At 41.5% G+C, this 25172-nt stretch overlaps 1 protein-coding gene across 2 annotated transcripts in view; it reads left to right on the top strand.

The window, feature by feature from the left end:
• Positions 1-23125, top strand: part of SH2D4A (SH2 domain containing 4A) — a 58284-nt gene extending 35159 nt beyond the window's left edge. For both annotated transcript variants that reach the window (XM_088793619.1, XM_019742023.3), the window contains exons 7-11: positions 7541-7652; positions 9323-9515; positions 12101-12231; positions 20505-20725; positions 21204-23125. In XM_088793619.1, the coding sequence (XP_088649745.1) occupies positions 7541-7652; positions 9323-9515; positions 12101-12231; positions 20505-20725; positions 21204-21296 (750 nt within the window). In that variant the 3' untranslated portion in view covers positions 21297-23125. The remainder of the gene's footprint in view (positions 1-7540; positions 7653-9322; positions 9516-12100; positions 12232-20504; positions 20726-21203) is intronic.
• Positions 23126-25172: the final 2047 nt, after the last annotated feature.

The raw sequence follows: 25172 nt of genomic DNA, 5'->3' as shown, positions 1-25172 counted from the left end.
AAGAACAGATGCCAAGACGTGTCTGCTAGCCTCCTTACCAAAGATCTAAAACAGAGATGATATCCTGGGTGGTTGCAAATACTGAGGGCAGACTGATTTCAGAGAGTGATAAAGGAAGCACTAAACTTGGTGGAAATAGTGATTTCAGACTAAGTTGCTTATGTGTCCATTTTTTCTGTGAGCCTGTCCCTTTACAATGGGCAGCCTCTTGTGTCACCCATGTCCACTGTGCCAGAGCTCCTCCGGGCACTCAGATCTCTCTCTCGTCCATCCAGACGAGAGATTCTTTCTACAGGCCAAGCCCACTTCCTCCATCATGCTTGGCTGTCATTGCATCATGCTCAATTGTCATTGCATCATCCATTGCTCACAGTCAATAAGGCATAGTTTAGCACTTGGAAACAGTAATAGGATTTGACCTGCAGAGTGCTGAAAAGTACGAGGCTGTACAGAGAGGTTGTGACTGACCAGAGGCCTGAGATGGGGGCTGGGGTGGAGGCTGGCCCCGAGGCCTGCTGTTCTGTGGACAGTGCAGTTGATTCCCTGATTTATCTGTAGGGACACGCATGGATTGGGATAACTCGCGTGTCTGACACTTCAAAAAATCATGATGAAGCTGTGGAGCTGTAGTCCTGAATACTGCCAATGTAATACCTACGTACCTCTTTCTAAAACAGCAGCAATAGAGTATCGAAAGGAAATTTTCAGTGATGCTGCCTGGAGTACATTATGTCATTGTAAATGAAGACAGGTGAGAAAGACAAAGGATCTGTGTGTTCATTCAACCACTGTGCACTGAGTGTCTCCCATGTGCTAGGCACTGTTATGGGCACTGGAGACACAGTGAACAAAACAGGTAAAAGCCCTGCCCTCAGGAAGCTTCTATTCCAGTTAGGTGAGACAGATAATCAACAGTTCTATGAAGTCAGGTGGTCATAATTGCTATGGAAGAAAACAATTCAGGATAAGGGAGCTGAGGAATGCTAGAAGGGTGGGAATTGGTTCCTTAGAGAGGTGGTCAGAGAAGGCTGATCTCAGACGGTGATGTTGGAGTAGAGACCTGAAGGAACGAAGAGGGAGCTATGTGGATGGCGTTCGGCGGGGGTGGAGGAGGAAGTATTCTCCTGGCAGAGGGAATAGCAAGTATGAAGGCACAGAGGCAAGAGCTCACTTGACATTGTCAAGGAGTGGCAGGGAGGTCAGCACATGAGAAGGGATATAAGGGCTGAGAATCATATACATTCTTATAAGGAACTTGGTATCTAGGTGTTATTTCAAGCCATGATGAAAGCTGAGGTCATCTAGAGAATGAGTTTAGATGGAAAAGAGAAGTGGTCTGAAGTCTGAAGCACATCACTGTTTAGAATAGGCCTGAGGTTTCTTGTCTCAACTGGGGTGGGGAGTGGACTAGATCAGTAGTTCTCAAACATTTTTGGATGCAAGAGAGCCAGATTTGCACAGTTTTCACACCCTCTCACAAGAATGCCGAGGGTCATGTGCCATTTCTTCCTTTCTCTAAGAAAAGGATAATTTCTTATCCTTCTAATAAGAAATGATATCAGAATTCAAGAGAATGAACGAGCAGATAACTTAGCAAGCTTCTCTGTAGAACAAAGGTAACAAAATAGAGTCTTCCTACTTGAGGGGCACTGGGGAGGATCTAATGAGGAATGACCGGGAAGTACTTCCATCAACGGGCCAGATGAGAATGCTTTCTGTAGGAGACCTTGTGACAGTTCAAGCTGCTACCCCCGTCTCCATACCTCGGCACCTCGGCATCTGGTCTAGTGTCCAGCTTCAGCCCTGCTGCCTCTTCACTCCCCAGCCTTCACCTTGCCTTTCCCATGCCTGGCTCACAGTCCCCATCTTGGACCCATCTGCTTCCAGCAAAACATTTCTAAAGAGGAAATGATGGTTTTCTAAGTAGAAAAAGTAAAGATCAAGTTTTCTAGATGATTTGAATAAATACAGTGGTCAGGGCCAGATTTCATCTGCTATTACTCTGTGAAACTCATTGATTTTTGTCTCCTTTCCCACTGCGCCCATATATGATTACACTGAAGATTAAAAAGGAATATAATTTACTAAATATAGCACTCTCAGACATTTGAGTATTGTCTGCATTATTTTTTACTTAGATAGACTCGCTTTTGTAAACTTCTTGCTTTTCCTAAGCAACAATATCCATGGTGTCATAGTTTAATGTTATAACTATATTTTTCTAATCAATTTAAACCATTTTAAAATATGCATATGGAAGATGAACAAAGCTCCACTTTTTAAGTTTTTCTTATGTTTAAGCTTAAAAATTGCTAGCAGCATTTTTTCTGTATTTCAAGCTTCTAAACAGCTTCAGTAAGGGGATGGCAAATTTTAGCAGTCATCTCAAACACCAAAAGCTGTTTTTTGGTTTTTATAATATTGACAAGCCAAGGGGGCTTAGCTCTAGGCAGGGAAAGAAGGTAAGGGAAAAATGAAGCTTTTCAGGGAGGAAACCCAAGATGGCTGAGTAGACAAACGCTGTGCCTCCTTCATTCCAGGAACACATTAAAATTACAACTAAATTATAGAACAATCAACCTGGAGAACCATCTGAAGTTTGGCTGCTCAGAAGTTCTATAACTACAGATATAAAGAAGCCATGAGGAAACTGGGAGGAGGGGTGAAGACACAAACGGGCTGATCCCATACCTTTGTGTGGCGGGTGAAACTGGGAGGGATACCTTGGCTGCAAAAGTTCCCCCTGCAGGAACGAAGGACCCCAGCCCCACTCCATACTCCCCAGCCCAGAGAACTGGTGCTGTACTGGCGTTGGGAAGAGGAGCCCCTACAACATCTGCCTGTGAAAAACAGTGGGGATTCCAACCATCCAGGTGGGATGGAAGGTGGCAGGAGACCCAGTATCCTCTTAAACTGCCCTCACACAGACTCACTCGCTCGCAGGCACTCACCTTGGGCTCCATCGGAGGGTCGGTGATTCGGGGGGCATCAGAAGCATACAGGGAGCAGACTGAGGTGTATGGCTTTGAGGCAGGGCTGGAGGAGAGCTCCATTTTCCCTGGGAGGGGTCCTTTTCCCGTGCAGCTGGCAGGCGGCAGCCATCTTTAATGTATCGAGCCCGCCCCCTATGCTTACGGCCAAATCTGAATCTCATTGGTCTGGTGAGTTCCAGAACTCCACTCTGCTGACTCGCTGGGACCCCGTCCCACCCAACTCCCCCAGCACCAGAAGCACTTTCTCCGCTAGCAGCCAGCCCTGCCCACATTACACTGTTTCCTGGAAAACTATCAGAATCCACAGGCCCCAGGTGGGTGACAACTGGCCTCATTGTGCTCTGAGACTTTTGCTGAGTAGCTCCAGGCTCAGTACTAGCACCAAACCAGAGTCTACATTAACCTGGTGACCACAATGCTTCCCATGGTACTGACTCCCTGAGACCCTGCCTCACCCAACTTGCATAGCACATGAGGTTTTGTCAGCAGCTGAACTTTAAGGGAGCCGGCAGGTGGCAGCAGAACTCTGGGCGTCCTGGGGTTTTGCAGAGCTACCCCAGGCCTGGTACTGGTGGCAGCCATTCTCAGTTCGCAGTGTGGCTTCTCCCATGTGCCTCCAGGTTTAGCACCGGCATAAAAAAACCATGGATCACTTTATACCTCCTATCAGGTAGTCCCTGGCTGGTCACAAGCAGTGGGTGACCTGGGCCTGCATCAGAACCTCTCCCAAGAGGCCCCAGAACCAACATACCTGGAGGTTGGCTTCAGACCACATCAGAGCACTACCCAATTAGCCCCACAAGTGGCATACACAAAGGGCAGTCTCAACAGGCATCAGTGCCTGCTGAGCGAATCCCATTCCATGGGATAAGCTCCCCACACAGCAGCACATAAGCTGTGGGTGTGGCCAAACCCCACAGCCAATCAGCCTGAGGGTCAATCCCACCCACTGATGTGCCAGTAGCACTCAACGTTCAGCTATAACGTGAGGGCACACACAAGGGACACTCCTGGAGCACCCGGAGCAGGTAACCAGGGAGACTGTGCCAGGGCCCTATAGGGCACCTAGTACAAAGGCCACCTGGCCAAGACTGGGAGACATAGCAGATCTACATAATACATAGAAACGAACACAGGGAGGCAGCCAAAATGAGGGAACAAAGAAATATGTCCCAAATGAAAGAATAGGAGAAAACTCCAGAAACTCAACTAAATGAAATAGAGGCAAGCAACTACCAGATACAGAGTTCAAAACAATAGTTATAAGGATGCTCCAGAAACTCAGTGAGAACTTCAACAAAGAGATAGCAAACATAAAAAAGAACATATAAACTATATATATATATAAAAGCAGTCAGAAATGAAGAATACAGTAACTGAAACAAAGAATTCACTGGAAGGAATCACCAGCAGACTAGATGAAGCAGAGGACTGAATCAGCAATTTGGAAGACAAGGTGGCAGAAAACACCCAATCAGAACAGCAAAAAGGAAAAAAGAATCCAAAAATATGAGGATAGTTTAAAAGACTTACGGTACAACATAAGCGTAACAACGTTCCCATCATAGGAGTATCAGAAGGAGAAGAGAGAAGGGATTGAGAAGCTATTTGAAGAAATAATGACTGAAACTTTCCTAACCTGGTAAAGGAAATAGACATACAAGCCCAGTAAGTGCAGAGAGTCCAAAACAAGATGAACCGAAACAGCATTTCAAGACACATCATAATTAAAATGGCAAAGGTTAAAGACAAAGAGAGAATCCTAAAAGGAACAAGAGAAAGGCAACTAGTAACTTATAAGGGAGCTCCCAGAAGATTGTCAGCTGATTTATCAACAGAAATTTTGCAGGACAGAAGGGAATGGCACAAAATATTCAACATGATGTAAAGCAAGGACCTACAACCAAGGGTATGCTACCTAGCAAGGCTATCATTTAAGATCAAGGGACAGATAAAGTACTTCCCAGACAAGAAAAAGCTAAAGGAATTCATCACCACCAAACCAGTATTTAGTATTACAAGGAATGTTGGAAGTACTTTTTTAACCCAAATGGCAATAGCTACGCATCTATCAACAATTACTTTCAATGTAAATGGATTAAATGTTCCAATCAAAAGACATAGGATAGCTGAATAGATAAAAAACAAAACCCTTACATATACTGCCCACAAGAGAATCACTCAGATTTAAAGACACACACACAGATGGACAGTAGAGAGATGGAAAAAGATACTTCATGAAAATGGAAACAAAACAAAACCAAAAAAAAAAAAGCTGGGGTAAAGAGGGACCCAGTAATCCCACTTCTGGGTATTTATCCAAAGAAACCCAAAACGCTACTTGGAGGGGATATGTGCATCCATATGTTCAGTGCAGCATTGTTTACAATGGCCAATATGTGAAGGCAGCCTGGGTGTCTGTTGATGGAAGAATGGATAAAGAGGAGGGGTACATATATACAATGGAATATTGCTTGGCCAGGGAAGGGAATAGGTTCTTGCTATCTGTGGCTGCATGGATGGACCTGAAGGGTATTGTGCTGAGTGGAGTATGTCAGACAGAGAAAAACCGATGTAATGTGATTTCACTTATATATGGAATTAAAGAACTAAACAAACAAACAAATCAGAAACAAACTCATAGATACAAGAACATTTTGATGGTTGCCAGATGGGAGTGTGGGTGAAAAAAGGGGAAGGGATTAAGAAGTACAAATTGATTGTTACAAAGTAGTCATGGGGGTGTAGAATATAGCATAAGAAATATAATCAATAATATTGTAGTAACTATGTATGGTGTCAGATGGGTACTAGATTTATCGTTGTGATACATGGGAGAGGGTTTGTGGGGCAGGGTGAAAAAGATGAAGGGATTAACTAGTACAAATTGGTAGTTATCAAATAGTTGTGGGGATGTAAAGCATAGGGAATGTAGTCAATGATATAGCAATAACTATGTATTAGTTTGGTGCAAAAGTAATTGCAGTTTAAAGGGCTAAAAATAACTACAAAAATTGCAATTACTTTTGCACCAATCTAATATAATGCCAGCTAGGTACTAGACTAATGAGGGGATCTCTTCTTAAATTATATAAATATCTAATCACTATGCTGTACATGTGAAATTAATATAAAATAGGGGACATAAGAGGTCCAAATTTCCAGGTATAAAACAAATAAGTCATAGGGAATCTAACATACAGCATGGGGAATATAGTCAATAATATTGTGCTAGTGTGGTATTATGTCAGACGGTCGCTGGACTTATCACGGTGATCACTTCTTCAGGTATATGAATGTTGAACAACTATGGTGTACCCCTGAAACTCATATAATATTGTATGTTAGCTATATTTTTTAAAAGTCTTTTAAAAAATGAAAATACACAAAAGTTTAGTTACATCTGAAGTGAAGTACAGTTTACAAATTATCCCCATTTACATTAACTATGATTTCTATGATTTTAAAAAAAGTTTCACATCAAGGTTTGTATTTTAGTTGTGGTGAAATAATTTAACATCAAGAAAGTCTTTATCTTTCTAGGAAAACACAAAAGAAAAAAAATTCTCGTTTTTGAGATGGAGAATGAAATGAAGCACAGCCAGTCTTTCCTGACCCTCTCAGCGTGTTTCATTACTTATCTACCCAAGGCTTTTACTTAGTTCACCAAGTTGCAAGTTCAGTTTTCTTATGCTCAGAAGGCTGTACCAAATAACCAAAGTACTTTTTAGGTCTAAATGATTTGATGTGTTAGTTTCTCATTGGTTGAAAACTAATTCCCTGGAATGTTCTTAATGTTACAGAACTGTACACTTAAAAATGGATAGGATGGTAAACTTTAGGTTATGTATATTTTACCACAAAAATACCACCAAATTCCTTTTTAGAGGAAGACTCATGTTTCTTTTCTTATATTTTCCTTCTAAAGAGCGTGCTTTAAAAAAAAAATTTTTTTTTTTCTGTTTTCTCTTTTTAAAACAAACAGAAATTCCTTTCTGAACCACCTAAAATCATGTATAAGTACCACATTTTCAGACACGTGCTTCGAGGGCATGTGGAGATACAGCTGAGATTGCTCTAGGAATGTACTGTTATTCTGTGGAACCTGGCAGGTACTGTCGTGTTTACACTGGTACCATGCAACAGAGTTTACACACTACATCAGAGGATTCAATTTAAAGCAGATAAGTGCTATGTCTGAGGAAAATGAACATCTATTGAATTCTTACTATCTGTGACACACTGTAGTAGGCACTTTGAAAAAATTATTTCGTCCTCATTATAACCCTATGAAATAGTCTTAATTTCATAATTTTACTTAGAGGGAACCAGCCTGAGAGAGGTTTAGTAACCAGCCATGGAGCTGCAACCAGGTAGCGGTGGAGCTGGCTTCAAGTATGGCGGACACCAGGCTTTTCCCGCGACACCAACGTGCCTCCGCAGGGGCCAGAGGGAGTTAGATAGAAACCAGGTGTGCCTAGAGCCCTCCTCATCCAAGAAAACTGCCAGGGTCACTCAGTAGCGTTTGTTTCTGATTTTTTTAACAGAAGAAAGAATCCACAAAGAAAACACAAGATGAAGAAATAAAACAAATTGATGAAGAGAAAACCAAGCAGATTTATAAGAGCTGGAAAGAAGATTCAGAGTGGCAGGCATCATGTGAGTACCCAGAGGCCTCTCAAAGCAGATTGATTCATGTAATAAAATGAGCAATCTAGAAAGTACTTAAAGTGGTCGCTGAGTGATGTTTTAACACTGAATTATTACCCAAAGGCTTACGAACCACTTGTTGAATAGAAAGAGTCTCAACTCATCACCATCAAGAAAGGTTCTCAATTCATGTACCATCAAAGTTATGATATATCTATATGATGGAGTGGTATATAGCTATGAAAAAAACATGTTTCAGAAGAGTGTCTTACGACCTTGGAATATGTTACATCTTTTTAGCTTGCAGAGAAAAAAACATTATAAAATAGTATAAAAAATATCCTTCTTTCCAAATGTCTAAGTATATGAAGGAAAAGAACTGGAAGGCTATTAACATGTTAACATTAGTTTTCTTGGAGAGGTGGGATTCAAGATGACTTATGTGAATTCTTCTTGTTATTCTGTAGTTGTCTGAATTTTGAATAGGGAACACATTTTACTTTGTAATCAGAAGAACACAGGAATAACAGGCTGGATATATTAGCATCTCTCCCATGCCTGTGATCCAAACCCGACTCCTTTTGGAGTTAGCACTGCCAGAGATAAACCCCTCGGAAAGAAGTCAGTGCAGACGAAGGCCGAGCAGAGCATGCTCGAAGATGCTAAGTGAATTCAGGTTTGAAATAGGACAAGGGTTTCCATCTGACTGAGACAAAGAATGCTTAACTGCCACATCAGCCCTTGAGGAGTAGCAATGTTTGCAGGACGTTAAGAATCCTGAATTGATCTTCAGTTCCATTACAAGGACAATTTTTGTGAAATGAAAATATTTGCAAGATCCAATCACTTCTGTGCAGTGAAATCCTAACATCATGGAGCATCTCTGGCATCTCTTTGGAGTCAAACATAATAGGATTTGACCAATAATGCCTGAAGTGTAAATGCACTTAATAAAAATGATTCTTACATCCTGCATTAGAGTCCTTTAATAGTATGTTGCTAAAACAAAAGCAAAATAAAACAATAAACCCTCTATTTTATAAGGCAATGTTAAAAGGCAGCCTTGGGGTGTTGTTATGTGTACCAGCATGTTCTAGGATTGTCTGTGATAAGAATCACTTTACTTTTTGGTTTGTCAGCCGATTTACGATGGGTTCAGCTGCCAGTGGGTTCTGAGTGGGACATGCAGTGAGCCTCACTGCTTGTTCACCCTGTGCACAGGCTGAGCCACTGAGGAAGGAGTTCCAGACAGCCTGATCTCTGCTCGTGATTCACGGCATGTGACATCTGGAACTCGAGTGTGTGAAGGATATGACATCACCTCTTATTATTCAAAGACCCCCTTCCAACTGGCATCCTCACTCAGGCTGTGACTCATCACTTGGTTTTACCAACTGCAGGAAATTCTCAAATAATTCCACGTTTCTATCTTGTCCCTTCTTCCTCCTCTTCCTCCTCCCTCCCTCTCAGAAAGTCCCCAAACTCCCTTATAAAGAGGAATTCTGCAGGGAACGCTGGGCAGTTGTGCAAGCCCCAACCATCTGAATAATAGGTGTTGATGGTGATTGCTCATTGTTATCATCAGATGACAGGATCTGTTCACCAGCTGCAGTGTTGATTCTCCTGACCATCTCTGTGGGCTGATGAGGGCCTGTCTCAAACCTTTTTTGTTTTTCTAGTGCGAAAATCCAAAGCAGCTGATGAGAGGAGACGCTCTTTGGCTAAACAAGCCCGGGAAGACTACAAGAGGTTATGCCAAAAAGGAAGAAGTTGGGACGGACTGCAAAGTGTCCCACAAAAACCAAAAAGACCTCCCCTTCCACCCAAGCCTAAGTTCCTAAACCCAGCGGGATACCCTCAAACGCCTCTTAGGTAAGAAGTCACGGAGGTGGCTTTAAGAACAAGGATTGAAATGAGCTGAGTAAGGACAAATTGCATGACAGGCCTCAGCAAGCGGAGGGCGAGCTGGCTGGCTGTGTAACTAAATTCAGCCTCACCTCTAAGCCCGTCTTCCTGAGACACCTGGTCTAACACTGATCCTCTTCTTACCTGTAAAATGTCCACAGCGGTTATAATTAATATATCCAACAATATCTTAGTGAACATGAGCATTGAGTTCACTAATTTCCTGTGCCACTATCCCACCTTCACCTGGTGGCAGCAGGTGAGCTAATGAAGGGACAAGGGGACACAATTCCCAATATTTTCACTGCTCAGGATTAAAGGTTTGATGGTAACTCTCACTCTGGGCTACACAGACACACTCACATGTTGAGAATTTGGAAATGTTCCTTTTTGGAATGAACTTATTTGGTGATGATGGAACCTTTGCTTCCTGTGTGTGGGTAATTAGACAAAACAATTTGTTTTGGAAAATCCCTGAAGAAAAGCGCTATAATGTCATAGCAGACAACCCCTATCCCTTATGTTAACTGATTATAAAATTCTTTTCTCCTGGTTATAGATATGGGATGTTTTTCATGTTTTAATATATAGGAAGGCAATATTTAAAATAACCAGGAGAAGCCAGATATTGATTAGATGAAACAGAACTGTCTAAAGCCTTGCCTTCTGAAAGAAAAACTGAAAATACTTCTCTGTTATGAGAATGGGGAAATAAAAAACCAAACAAAAATTTCCCTTTGCTTGGAGTCAGTAGTTATCTTCAAGGTTTTTTCCTAATGGGGATTATGACCTCAGAGGAAACATGAAGGTGGACCTTTTCCTCTACTATAATTATTTCTATTTACTCAGCAGAAAGATTCCATTTTGGGATTTGGGGACCAACACTAAATGACCATGTTCTACAAAGTGACAGTTCGGGGAATGATTTTTATGGACAACAAAACAAGAAAGGTAGTCAGGAAACGGGTTTCCTTGCAGTTTTGTGACCAGGTCACAAAGGTGTGAGCTTCTGCACAGGGCCCTGTCAGGTACTCGAGCGTGTCTGCGTGCATTGGCCATGGACCTGGCAAGGGGGTTTGTGTACCCACTCCCATTCTCCAGGCTCTTCTGAGGGTGGGAGTCTGACTCGTAATGTGCCGTGGCCTGCAATATTTTTAGAGTACACTGTATGTATGTGACTGACAGCAGTGAAGGTGGCCTTATAAGGGCAATTCTTGTTCTAAGCTGTGCTTAGTTAGCTCATTTTTTCCGACTTAAGACACTTGCATGAAGTGCTTCTCGTGAGGCAGCCAGACTGGATGGTTTTAGGGCTGGCACTTTAAAGAGGGATGACCGAGGTCAGGTACGAGCCAGCCCAGGAAAACACAGAGACTAGCTGTCCTTGGGAGTTTTTGCTTGATCTCTAAAGACTTCCCAAGGGAAAAATACGTAATTTGAAAACTAGTAAGAGAATTTATTATATAATCTCATGTGTGTGTGGTGTCTCCTCCCCAGGAAAGTCAAATATTATAGGCTATTTTCTCCAAAACGTTATGTATGTGTGTATATATGTATATGTGTGTATACATGTATATCTGTCCATCTGATATGTATGTCACCTGTAACTCGTGGTAGCATGTTACCATAAAAACATAAAGAGCTATACTGTTGGTTTACATGACAGGACATTCCACTAGCTCATTCAGACTCACTTTTGTGTTTACATTGAATTCTGCTCAAAATTAATGGGCTGTTGTGTAGGACTTGGAAATCTGTTTATTACCTTGGCAGTGGTACTTTTTATAATGGAAATTGACTTAATCCCAGAACTGAATTGATTTCCAAATGCTTCTGCTGCATATATCTTTTTCTTACCTATCTTGAAACACTCTTCTTTAACTTTATATTTCTCAGACAGTCTTTTAACAGAACTAACCCTCTTCAAAGTGTGGGAAAGAAGAAACCAAGTCAGGGAGGTTAGTGGACAGAGAAAGAAGAGAAAATTGAATAATGAAAATGTTAGGAAAGAAGTTTATTTTATTGCATTTGATTTATTGTGTTTGCAAGTACATGCTCTCCGGGAAAATAGTGCTGGAGGTGGATTTCACTTTTTAATGCTTATTTTCTCAGATTTTAATTGGGAGTTAATGAAGCTTCTAATTCATACTAAAAATAAATTAAAATCTATGTGTTAACACAGCAGTAGCTCATACCCAAGACGAGCCCTATAGGACTGGAAGGACAAATGACAGATTTATCTTCCTGTCTATGCTCTGCTCTTGAGGAGTTGTATGTCAGTGTGTAAGGGGCCCACCTCCCATTAGCTCAGCGCATGTAATTAGATTTTCAAGCGTCTGTAGTTCTCATGCTCTCTCTCTCTCTTGCTCTCTCTCTCTCTCTCTGTGTCTTTCTCTCTAGATAGATAGATAGATGTGTATATGTATATGTGTATATATGTATATATATATATATATACACACATGTATGTATACACATATATATTTAAAGATTTTTGAAGGCATTGTTTTCAAATTAGTTAAATCTAACTTGAAAAATGGTTTTATAAACAACAGAAATCAAGGAGTGACAAGGACAGCATCCAGCTTTGCCCAGGAGGACATCATCCAATGGTTTAAAGAGGAGCAGCTACCTCTGCGAGCCTGCTATGAGAAAACCTCTGACACCATAGCCCCCTGGTTCCACGGTGAGTGCAGAGGTTCCCTCAATGGGACCTCATCTGATGGTGGGTGAAACTGCTAATCACCAGGAGAGCAAAAAGAATAAAGGCTTCCTTTTATTTGGGCTGCTCAAGAGGAGTCTTTGAAATGCTGTTCACACAGCAGTTCTTCAAAGGTTTCTCAGTGAGCCGCGTTCTCATGGTGCATTCAGAAAGCAGTCACAAGGACTGCATGCCCTGTGGGTTAACTTCCCACCACAAATAAGACACCCTCGGGTGGATAGGGAAAGCAGTGCCTCCTGTTTCCCTACCGTAGGGCACTTGATTGCATCAAATGGCACCGCCTTCGGTCCACGGTCCTTCGAGGGAGAGTCAGATATGGCCATTGGGTGTGGTGGGCAGGGCATCGGTCAAGCAGTTGAAAGGTTAGTGCTCCCATAACTAGTTGAGTGACCTGGAGCAAATCATCTTCTTTCTCTGTAGCAGATCAATTTATCTGAGCATCATTTTCAGCTATTAAATGAAGGAGTAGAACTTGCGGCCTTTAACTTAAAAATTCTGTGTTTTTGATCTTTATTTCCAGGACATAGTTAAGGCTACAAAGTGAGTTTGTTGGAACCTAATCAGATATCAGCTAATAAACCATTTCTTTATTTGACCCTAGAAACCTGATTAATTCAAGCCCTCTACCCAGCTCACATTTCACTGACTTCTCAATTTCTTGGACTTCCAAGTAAAGGGAAGTGGATTTTTGCTTCAATTGGCTTCTGTAAAGTCTGTGGCTAAATTGGACTAATTGGTTCTATGTACAACAAAAGTACTTTAAACAAAAAATAAAGTTTTCGCACAGAGGACACTTGTCCTAAAGGGTATCTTGGTTTGAATTATGTTTCAGTTTCTCTCTTTTAAGTAGTATCATCTGACACATAAATATATCCACAAAAGTAGGCTCCCAAACACATAACATAGCAAACTCTTTAAAAAAAAATTTATTTGGGGATAGGCTTTCTGGTAAAGGGCTGCTTTTGCAGTCAGAACATTACTGCAGAACTGTCTAGTTTTCCTTGAAAATATGTGTGCTTTGGCAATTCAGGCTTTAGTAAGTGTCCATTCCTAGAAGAACTCCCTCTCTCCTAGCACCAAGTTTCATGCCTCCTTCCTTTCCATTTTGTTCTGAAGACATAGGCAGAAAGAGTGATAAGAGGGTCAAAAGATGAACAGAACATGCGTCAATTACACGTTAGTCCTGGCTATCACTGCTTGTCTCATATTGCCTTTTCTGTTTTCTTTTTTAAGATAAGAACTGAGGAAATCAGTCACTTTGTAGTTTCTGTGTCATTGGGCAGAAGGTGCTGTCATCCCTGATTATAAAGGTGGCAGTTTATTTTAACGGCAAGGAGTAAGAAATTGAAAATATTAGTGGATGTTATTAAAAACCCTGGTACTTTAACAGGCAGTTCTGTTGTAAACAGTTGCTAAAAGCTCGGAAGACACAGTTGGACTAAAAATCAAGTTGGAACTTTGATTTAAAAATAAGACTCTTGAGTTTTACATATAGTAACTTATTAATTGCTTTGTTATTAGTTTATTTTCATTTATACAAATATTTGTCATAGTCATAAGCAAAATAATTAACATACAATATAACAATGTAATTAATAAATACATAGCCATGTTGTCAATATGAATCAATGTCTTCAATTTTAAGAAAACAAAATTTCACGTATTTCTATCCTAAAGAGAAGATGGATTACATATCATCTTGAAGTATAATTGTTTAATTTATCTGGGACCCTGTTTTGAAAGATTGGGGAGGAAATTCTTCCTTTCATTGTCATATACTCCATAAATTACCCTTCTTAAGTGACTGCTTTAGTCGCCTAACTCTTCACCCCACAGAAGTTCATACTTTTACTTTTCTCTTAATTAGCTTTACATAAGGATGGGCATGGGTAGGAGAGGACAAGGGAATGAAGACTACTGGGTCTCTGGTTTGTGGGGCTGGGTGGAAGGTGGCGTGCTGTCAATTGAGAGAAGCAACATAGGAAGAGGCGGAGACAGGAAAGGGGAGAAGAAGAAAGATAATGAGCTCATTTGGGATAAGTTGAGTTGGAAATATCTTTGAGGCAGTCATGTGCACTATCCATTTGGCAAGGATTAATGGATCAGTGCTAGAGATAACAGACTGGAGTCATCAGCAGATAATTAAAGGCATGAAGGGATGAGATTTTCCAGGAGTGAGTGGGGAAGAATGGTAAGAGAAGACCAGGGACAAAACCCTAGGGAACCCCAACATTCAGTTCAATGGCAGAGAAGAGTGGAGACTCCAGATCTGTGTCAGGTCTCTTTTCCCACTTGGGGTCAAAATGAAGCAAAATGGTATACAGCTTTGAAACATCCTTCCATGGGTGCATGCTCTGTGATGCCAGTTTTATAATTGGTGAAATAGGATGTTGCCTCTGAACTCCTAGATGGAGGAGCTTGATGAAACATCCCAAATGCAAGAGAGATCCTGAAATGAAGTACGGAACTCTACTTCCTGAGCATCTTTTCATGATCTTGAGCAAATCTAGATGTACAAAGTCTCCCCACATCTACTCTCTCAACCAGAATTTAAAGCTTTTTTTCACAGAGACCATGGGTCTCAATTTTCACTGGACTTTTGGTCCCACTGGTTATGTGGGGCTTGTGGGAGAAGACACTGAAAATATCCTCACATTCTTTTTCATGTTTTGCTAGTTTTCCCGAGAGCCAAAGCACATTTCTAGCTTCATGGATCAATTTGGTGTTAGGACCCGGATGGAATGATGCAGAAACTTGCCGGCCATCTCTTGGCTGCTTCCCGTATTTCTAGTGGGTTGGAGACCAGGGATCTAATTCCAGGTCACATGCACTCGTTTGACCCCAGGATACTTTCCACTTGCTCCCTGGGAAGGACCTCCCTGCAAATTCGTGGCCCACCTCGCTACACTGTACAATGACAGAATCATGCAGTCTCCATGGAATCCCCAACAGTTTTGGCAGAAGGCCTCGTGAAGGAATTTTGTAGTTGGTATTTTTCAAATTTTTTAATAATATGCAAATTAATGTCAGTTAATTTGGAAAATGTTTTACTCACAGTCATTTGGGAGGACTGTTGAAAATACTTCAATGTATGTCTTAGAGCATCTTGCCCTGCTAAGCCCCTTCAATGGGAAAAAATTCTGGACTTTATCATAATGTGAATAACCCATATCACCTATGTCAATCCCTTGTCTGGCCTCCTGTATCAGCCTCCTAACTGGTCTCCATCTTTCCTCTGCTGTCCCCTGTCCTCAACATAATCAAACTGCAACGAGCGTAAAACCCAAACTCCTCCCTGTGGCCACAAGAACCAACTTGTTCTGCCCCAGACATTGCTCATCTCAACCACATGCCCTACCTTGTTCACTGCTCTCCACCTCCTGTCTCCCTTCTGTCCCTGACACACACTTGTCCCTTCCTTAGGGCCTTTGCAGTTACTGTTCCTGAAATCACTCTCCTTATGGCCAACGTCTTAAGGAACTGGCTTACCTGACTGCAGAGGCTTGGTGGGTCCAAAATCTGCTGGGTTGTTTGCTAGATTGGAGACTCAGGGAAGACTGGCAGCTCAAGGGCAAAGGCTGTCTGCTTGCAGAATTCCTTCTTGCTCATTCGTCTCCTCGTCTGTGATTTGCCTTTTCACTTTTTGGCATATTTTGAGGCATAGACGTTTTTCATTTCAATGAGGTTGAGTTTAGCTACTTTTCCTTTTTGGCTTTTACTTATATAATACATAGTCCACCTATAATTTATTTTTGTGTATGATATGCAATATAGAAACCTAATTTATTCTTTTTCATGTGAGTGACCAGTTGTCCCAATATCATGCATTTAATAGTCCTACCTTTCTCCGCTGAGTTGTATTGCTACCTCTGTTGTATGCCAAGATCCTGTAGATGGGGATTACTATATATTTGTAATAATTCGTTATATCTAAGAGGGCAATTTCTCCCTCCTCTGACTTCTTAGAAATTGTCTGAACTCATTTTGGCCCCCTTATATGCTCACATAGCTTGTAGGGGCAACATGTCAAGTTTTATAACTTTTGTTGGGATTTTTGGTGGAAATGCATTGAATTTGTAGATTCATTTGGAGAGATAATTGCCATATTTATGTTATTGTATCTTTCCGTCCATGAACATGATAAATTTCTCCTTATATTTCTTTTTAAATCATTAAATAAATTCCCCATACAGAACGTGCACTTTTACCAAAAAAAAAATCAAAAAAAAAAAATCAAACTATATTTAGTCCCATGCATTTACAGTGTTTTGTTTTTGTTTCTATTTGGAAAAGGGTTTTTTAAATTATATAAGTAGTTGTTGGTAGTGTGAAGAAATTATCTTTTTATATAGTGATCTTGAATCCAGTGACACAGTTCAAGTCGCTTATTAATTCTAATTGTCAGAAGATTCTGTTGGAGTGGTAATTTTTTGAGGGCCTACTATGTGCCAAGCATTAGCTTGAGCACTTTAAAGGAAGTAATTTTTATTCCCACTTTATAGAATAAGAACCTAGGAACTAAGATGTTAAGTTCTTTCCCAGGCTTCTACTATAGTGGTGGCCGAGCCATCATTCAGGCCCGGGTCTACTTAACTCTAATGCCACCGCGTATCTGACAACTAACATACTGGGAATGCTCGTATCGTGCTTTTTATTTTACTTGTGAGATTTAATTTAGTGAACAATATACCACTGAGATTTGTTTGTCCAATAAATGAATTAGTTCACTAAATCTCACAGTCTGGTGAAGTAGAAATGTCAAGGAGACTTCACTCCGTACACATTTTGTCCTGTCCCCACCTGGGAGAATAAGGAAAAAGCACGCTTTTGTCTGGGTGTTGTTTTGCTCACTCCCAAATAGAATTCCAAAAAGCAGATATTTACTATTCTAATCTTTAATAAAATACCTCAAGGCCACAGGCATTTGGGGTAATAGAAATGCAATCTATATTACGATTGTGGTGGTAGTTACCCAACTGTACATTTGTCAAAACCAATCAAATCGTACTTAATATTGCTGAATTTTATTGTATGGAAATTGTCTCTCAAGCTGCTTTAAAAAAAAAAATCTGCTTAAAGCAAAAAGAACAAAGCCTAGCTTCAATAGCACTTACCTTCTGAACCCGCTGTCAGTGCCACTGTGTGCAAGGTGTCTCCGTTATGACCTGTGATTTGCCACAAAATCATTTTATCATGTTCTGGTGTCTCTGGAGATTAGATGGTGCCAAGATCCGGTGTCATGGGTAATAATTACAGATTGACAGGCTTCAGGCAGTTTGATTTACAGCTACTATATGACCTGATTTTAAAAGGAATTTGACCTTAACCCCGGTTTGGTTATAATTTCCCAGAATAGCTGTCATTTTAGGAATCCAAATCCATCTGGATAACATCCAGATGTTATAAAGTATAACATCTGCCCCATCTGTTGAAGTCACTTGGGATTTCAGAGTCAGACTGTTAGTAAGTCTGGGAAGGGAGAGAAACCTTTTTCCAGAATGCTGCTTCTCCTTCACTCCTGGTTTATCAGCCCCTCGGCTCTGAAGGGGACTTTTCAGTGTCAGTGGAAGATATCCTAGGTTTCACAGACAGTCAAGTCCAGAGTCTTCACGCCTTGGTCATGTGCAGTCCCTGGGCCGGCTGGTTACCTGTTGCCTTGTTTCAGCTTACAGTTGTTGTCTGTAATTTATCAGTGGGACCAGATGTGTTTAGAAAGATAAAACAGGCAAACAGAAGCCTCAGCCTGTATCTATCGGAGCATCTACCAATATCATTTGAGCACCTAAGCAGACAGTGCAGCTGACCCAACAGACTAGCTCAGCATCCACGGTGCCCGCAGTTTCCAGCGGCTCGGTCTCATCAGGGAAAGGGCAGAAAGGTGACCAGATGTGACGGAGCTCACGCGTAGGCACCACTAACCCTGCTGGGAGTGAATGCAGTAGAGATGGTAGCCCTAGAAGGGAGGCCATAAGTCGTTCTTATATTTCAGGGACAAGTCCTGCCTGTGAGTGGGGGGAACTGCCAAGCCTTTTCACCAGCCCCAGTTCTTACCCCTGCGACTCTCTGGGGTTGAACCTCATGCACTGCAACTTTAAGTTGCAGACGCTGGGGCCCCCCACTGGTGCATGGGAGAAGAGAAGGCAGGAGAAGGACGGGTTGTGGGTCTTGGCTGGGGGAGAACAGGTGACGTTTTTCAAATCCTGCCTTTATTAAAGGGCTACTTACAAAAGAGAAAATAGAAATGATTTTACTTTATGTTTTACTCTGGATAGTTAGGGTTCAATCTCAATTAACTATACTAATAAGACTAAAGGGCTATGATAAGCCATTGCCTTTTCAGCAGGAGGCTCTTTTTGTTCCTAATAATAAGATACTAAGTATCAGTTGTGGGAGAAGGCAGGGGCTTCTGTCTGCTGAAATGAAAAAGAACAGGAGGAGAATGCTGCTCCTCCCTCCCAAATCACAGCTCACTGAATAATTCCACACCTTCCCCATCTTCCCAGGATGTGTTTGTGCACTTTCTATATGTTTTGTAACATTGCTCATTCATCTGAAGAATCACAATAGGAATAAGAAGGGAAATCTGGAATATGAACCAAACCTAATGAGTTTTGACTAATTGGGGGAAAGTCTGGTCTGGATTAGCGTGAATTTATGAGGCACCTAAACCATACACACACACACACACACACACACACACATATGTGAAGAGATATCTATATATGAAGATATATAGCTCCACAAATATCTGTGTGTGTGTGTGTGTGTGTGTGTGTGTGTGTGTGTGTATACCAGGGGTGCCAAAAAAATGTATGCACATGATTTATATTCATCTTTTGTTAACAGTATATATTGAATATTACAATTTTAATATAGTTTTTCCTTTAAAATGTATACACTTTTTTTAATCCTATTAAATTTATTGGGGTGACAATTGTTAGTAAAATTACATAGATTTCAGGTGTACAATTCTGTATTACATCATCTATAAATCCCATTGTGTGTTCACCACCCAGAGTCAGTTCTTCCATCACCATATATTTGATCCCCCTTACCCGCATCTCCCACCCCCCACCCCCCTTACCCTCTGGTAACCACTAAACTATTGTTTGTTAGACACGTTTTTTGACACCCTCTGTATACACATAGACACAAATGTGCAGTCCCTGGGTGTGTGTGTGTGTGTGTGTGTGTGTGTGTGTGTGTGTGTGTGTGTATCAAGAGTTTAATTCTTTTGAATATATATGAAGATATATGTATATATACAGAGCATGCCAAAAAAATGTATACACTTGTTAAGAAAGAAAAAAACATTAAAATTGTAATACTCAATATATACTGATAACAAAAGATGAATGCAAGTCACGCTTGACCCCCACCCCAACCACAAGAGGTGCTCAAAGTGGTTACCATTAGTGTCCAGACACTTCTGATTACAGCAAACTACTGCATGAGCAACGTTAACCAAAGTGTCCACTTGTACACATTATTTTGGCACCCCCAGTATATAAAGAGACACACACTTTCCTTATTTTATGCCAATGAACATTCTTTAGGAGTAGACACAGTGGAGGGTACTTTGAAGAACCTGCATCCATCCTGGTTCTGTTACTAACTTGCTGACTCCTAGACCAGAGTTTCTCAACTCCAGCACTATTAACATTTTGGGTTGGATAATTCTCTGTAGTGTGAGGCTGTCCTGTGCACTGTAGGGTGTTTAGCAGCATCCCTGGCCTCTACGTACTGGATGTTAATAGCACTGACGCCCCCCTCCCACCCATAACACCCTAAAATGTCTCTCAGACATCGCCCTGGTTGAGAACCACTGTTCTAGACCAAGTAGGATCATTCCCTAGGCCATGCAGTTCTCGTGAGTAAACTGAGGGCATCTTCAAGTCCCCTTCCAGATCGAATACTCCCAGGATAACTGTCAAGGGTCCAACCAGACTGAGAAGCCATCTAACCCCTGTGTTGTTATAACTGGGTAATACATGGAAATGTGTTCTCCTGAGGGTTAAACATTTATGCTCTCGTTTATACTATCCATTTGCTTATGTAACTTCCCCTGCCCAGTCACCAAATACCAGAGGATGAATGATATTTTACTGTAGTCCTAAGAAGTCCCAAATGGACATAAAGTTACACTTATTTTTCCTAAACTTTATTCACACAGCTATGTTTAACAGAGAGAGTTTTGGAAATGATTTGGCTGAAATACCTGCTTTTCTTTTGCACAGGGATTCTCACAGTAAAGAGAGCAAATGACCTTCTGAGCACATGTGTGCCGGGCAGTTTTCTGATCCGAGTCAGTGAAAAGATCAAAGGCTATGCCCTGTCCTACCTGTCTGAGGAGGGCTGCAAACATTTCCTCATAGATGCTTCTACAGACTCCTACAGCTTCTTGGGTGTGGACCAGCTGCAGCACGCCACCCTGGCCGAGCTGGTGCAATATCACAAGGTGAGAGGAAGCACTCTCTGAATTTGCTCTGTGACCTGTTGTCCTGCAGCAGTTCTAACCATGAGAGGCAATTACAAGAAAAATGATTGAGACACGCAATGGGGGGTTCATCTTTGATAATTCCAATTGATAATCAAGATTATTAATTGCATTTCCTTTATCATTGAGCCCAGTTCCTCCTCAAATACTCAGGGAGACCCCACTGGGGCAGAGCATATAGGAGATGCTAAAAAACGTGTGCATATGTGGATCACGTCTGAGAACACTCTTAAGGTAGAATGCAAGCATGGGGGAGAGCATACATGACAGTTTGTGGATGAGGAATATCTTTTTTAAAATTGTCATAAACCAATAAAGCTTTGTGTCAATCAAGGGGAGGCAGGAAGCTATGTCGTCTGAGGAGGTAAGAAGGGCACGACATCATTATGTGTACATCTTACCAGCCTGCCCAGAATGACCTGTGCTGTCTGATTCACAGGAGGAACCCATCACTTCCCTCGGGAAAGAGCTCCTTCTGTACCCCTGTGGGCAGCAGGACCAGCCTCCCGACTACCTGGAGCTCTTCGAGTGACAGCCGCACTGTAGCATCCCGCAGCCTCCAGCTGGGCTTTCCTCTAGACAAACACTGCGGAAATGGACATTTGCATGTGAAGCCAAAAATCACCCTGCAGCAGAGCCAATACTGATCAATGGAAAGTATCCTTGGGATCCTACGGAAATCTCTCTTCTGCACAAATACTGGAGTCTAATGCTAAGAGGAAATTACCTCTGCGTTGTACGCATTCCAAAAGTAAAGGGAGATGAGTCCTAATTTCAGCAACTGCCTAAAATGAAGGACACAACCTTAATAATGTATGTAAGATAAAATGGACAAAGAAGAAATTGAACCCTTTTAGGAATGAAGGTGTACTTCAGAAACCAGTAGCTCATGGGAACTATTTCATGACCTTTACACTCCCTGTTGGCATCATCTCAAAAGCCTCAGGGGCCTGTTTACATGAAGTTCCATGCTGGCTTTGTGAAGCTGGAGAAAAGCTTTTACTGATGGCTGAGATGACCCTCCAAACACACTTCACTTACTATGCATGTTGGAGCCAGGATGTTAAGAGACGTACAAAAACAAAGTTGGGAATGTAAATTGAATGAGTTTTAAAATGTAAGATGAGACGCTTAACATGTACAAAAATACTATGGATTGCAAGAGAGTGAGAAAGCATCGATGAGCTTGTTTCCTCATTCTGGAGAAGCAGAACCCCGCTTGCCCTGTCTACTTTGGCCCTACCAGGGGCACCCCAAGGAGGGAGCTCATGCTCTCATGAGGTGTTACTTATTAGCGGTGACAGACAAGAACAGAATAGTGAGCTGTGTGGATACTACTTCTTGTGGGTAGAATTGTGTCCCCAAAAAAGATGTTGAAGTCCTAATCCCCATACCTGGGAATGTGACCTTATTTGGAAATTGAGTCTTTGCAGATGTAACAAGTTAAGATGAGGTCATACTTGAGTGTGTGTGTGTGGGGAGGGGCTTAATCTGTGACTGGCATCCTTATAAGGACAAAGGGATTTGAAAACAGAGACACATGCGGAGGGGAGAAGACCATGGGACGGCAGAACAGAGATTGGGGCGATACAGCTGCAAGACAGGGAACGCCAAGGGTCGCTGGCAGCCACAAGAAACCCAGAGAGCGGATTGTTACAGATTCTCCCCAGGGCCATAGAAGGGGACGTGGCCCCGCTGACACCTGGTTTTCAGACTTCTAGCTTCCAGAACTATGAGAAAATAAATTTATGTTGTCTTAAGCCACTGAGTTTATGGTAATTTGTTACAGCAGCTGTAGGAAACTAATACAGAAGTTTATGTAATTATAGAACCTGATGTGCATTATATACAATTAGTTTATGTATATTCCACCCTCCTCATAATGAAGGAAAAATCAGGAATAAGAATAACCTTCCACTGGCTCCATTCATCTCTGGGGTGAAGATTTGCTCAGTCAGGAATCTTATGCTCCACTGTACCCCAAATCCAATCTCTAGCCCCAGTAAGGGGGATAGCCTGACCAAGGAGGCATTGAGATCACTCTTCTGGAAAGATGGAGATTTACTCACACTTCAGGCCTAACTCCCTGTGCTAGCATTCTTTTAAAGGAAGCAGAAGGTGGCAGCAGTTTGTTCATGAGGTTGTTGGTTGTGTAAAATACTCATTGATAGTATAAAATGGAGCCAGGGCAGAGGGCAGGGTTCATGTGTGCACATGTATGTATGTGAGTGTTCATGGGTGTGTATGTGTGCATTAATGGGAAAGTTTTTCAACACAGATCACTGTTATGTATTTCTTGAAATGTTCCAGGTGGTTTTTATTGTCTGAGGGACAACGGTCAATTACAATTTTCTAAGGGAATCTGTCTCTCAGCTTTTGTTTCAACAGTCGTGTGATTCAACAGTCATGACATAGAATTGCACAGATAGCACAAGTCAGGAAGTCAGAAGCTTCTAGTCTGTTCCCATTTCTTCCCACCATTAGCTATGTGACTTTGGACAGGTCCCTTTACCTCTGTGAACCTCATTTTTCACTTATAATAAAATATGGTATTTTAATTAGGTGATCTTTACTATTTTCCTCTAGCTCTGAAATCGTAAGGTTTTGGAATGAATAGAAAAGTACCATATAGTCACTAATAATTATGAAGACCCAGCATCCACCCTCTGCCTAAAATTATTTTGGAGTAAATAAGTACAGTTACATCCAGATATAACCACACTGAGTGACATTCTACTGGAGGAAGACTTAGAAAACAGGAAATGGCCTGACTGAATTATCCTACCAGTACAAGGAAAAGCCGATTTGAGTTCTATACCATTTTATCCTATTGGTTATTGACACTCAGAAGAATAAACTGTTCAGTGTTTGATGATATGATGGCGAGGAGTAATACTTGAAAGTCTTAGGGAAGCAGAATGGGTTACAGGATTCAGACATTGGTTACAGCTAAATGGTGTTGAAGAGGCCTGAATTCTCATCCTTGCTCTGCTCCTAGACTCAGTCTCTCTGTATCTGACCCCAGTTATGGCCTAAGGCAATGCTGTCCAAACCCTGACCCTGGTGCCCCCTTCTGTTGCCTCAACAAGCCCAGAACCATGAGCTGCCTGCCCAAGGCGTCTTGGTCTGGGAAGTTCCCCTCATGCTATGTCGTGTTCCCCAATCCCAGGAACTCCTTTGGGACTGTGAGCAAATGCCACTCCCCGATCATATTGATTCTTCTCTCCCTCAGCTCCCTCAGTGAGATTCTGAAATCTCCTCTTACACACATCCCAGACTCTCTGGCTGCCATCTCCCAACTGCAAGACCCTCACATACCCATCAAACCTCCATCAGGTCACCTGTAAGGCCCCTGGTTCTGGTCTTCCGGCTTACCCTCCTGCAGTAGGATGCACAAAAAATTCCCTTGGTCCCTCAGTGTCACCAGCTGTGCTAAGCAATGTCAAAAAGTATTAGTAGGCTGAAACCTTACACTAAGAAGAGGAAAAACATAGGGGCAGATAAGAAGAAAAAGGAGAAAAAGTGAAAATGGGGCACCGACAGGGCACTCAAATATCTCAATGCCATTTATACCAAAAATTGCCTATCTAAACCAACACTTTGGAATAAGCCATAGTTTTAGTGTAAAGTAATGGCATGTGCTAATGTGGCATGAAATCTGTTTTTAGATTAAGAAAAGAAAAACATTCATGGCCTAAATTTTTGCAATTACAACTTTCTGTAGAGGCAGCTTTCTTCATGCACTAGAGTCCAAACAGATGTTATGGCCCTCACACATACATACCTTGGGACTCCTGCCATTTGGTGTGTAGAGAAGACACACCAGGTAGGGAGGGTATGCTTGAAAGTGTCTCTGTGGGGCCTTTTTGCTTTCATTTTTGTCAAGAATATGATAAACGCTTTCAGACTGCATTGCTTAGGTCTTCTTTTAGAACACAAGTTTTCTACAATTGTATCTTTAAATAATGATTCTGTCTGAACTGTGCTTTTCCTTCCTTCAAGAGTAGCTATAAGTCTTACTTAGATTTCCCTTCTTTGCCTTCCATTTCTGTAATCACATCCTCATTGCTTTCATCTCTCCATCATTTTCCATTGTATTCAGGAGAACTTCTCATCTCTCTCTTTTCCATTGTCACAGATCACATTTTCTGCAGTGTCAATTCTGCCCTCACTGCATCCTGTATGCATTTTAGTACAGTTGACCTTTGAACAGTGTGGGGGTTAGAGGTACTGACCCCCTATGTAGTCAAAAATCATGTATAACTTCTGACTCCACCCAAAAATTACTAATATCCTGTGGGCTAGAAGCCTTACCAATAACAGAAACGGTCAATTAACACATATTTTGTATGTTATAAATATATTATATACTGTATTCTTAAAGTAAGTTAGAGAAAAGAAACAAGAA

This window comes from Rhinolophus sinicus, chromosome 16, assembly GCF_057876585.1.
Source record: "Rhinolophus sinicus isolate RSI-liver-muscle chromosome 16, RSI-T2T, whole genome shotgun sequence".
Classification (NCBI taxonomy): domain Eukaryota; kingdom Metazoa; phylum Chordata; class Mammalia; order Chiroptera; family Rhinolophidae; genus Rhinolophus; species Rhinolophus sinicus.
The sequence above is the reverse complement of the archived record's forward strand: the minus strand, read 5'-3'. Positions and strand labels throughout refer to the sequence as shown.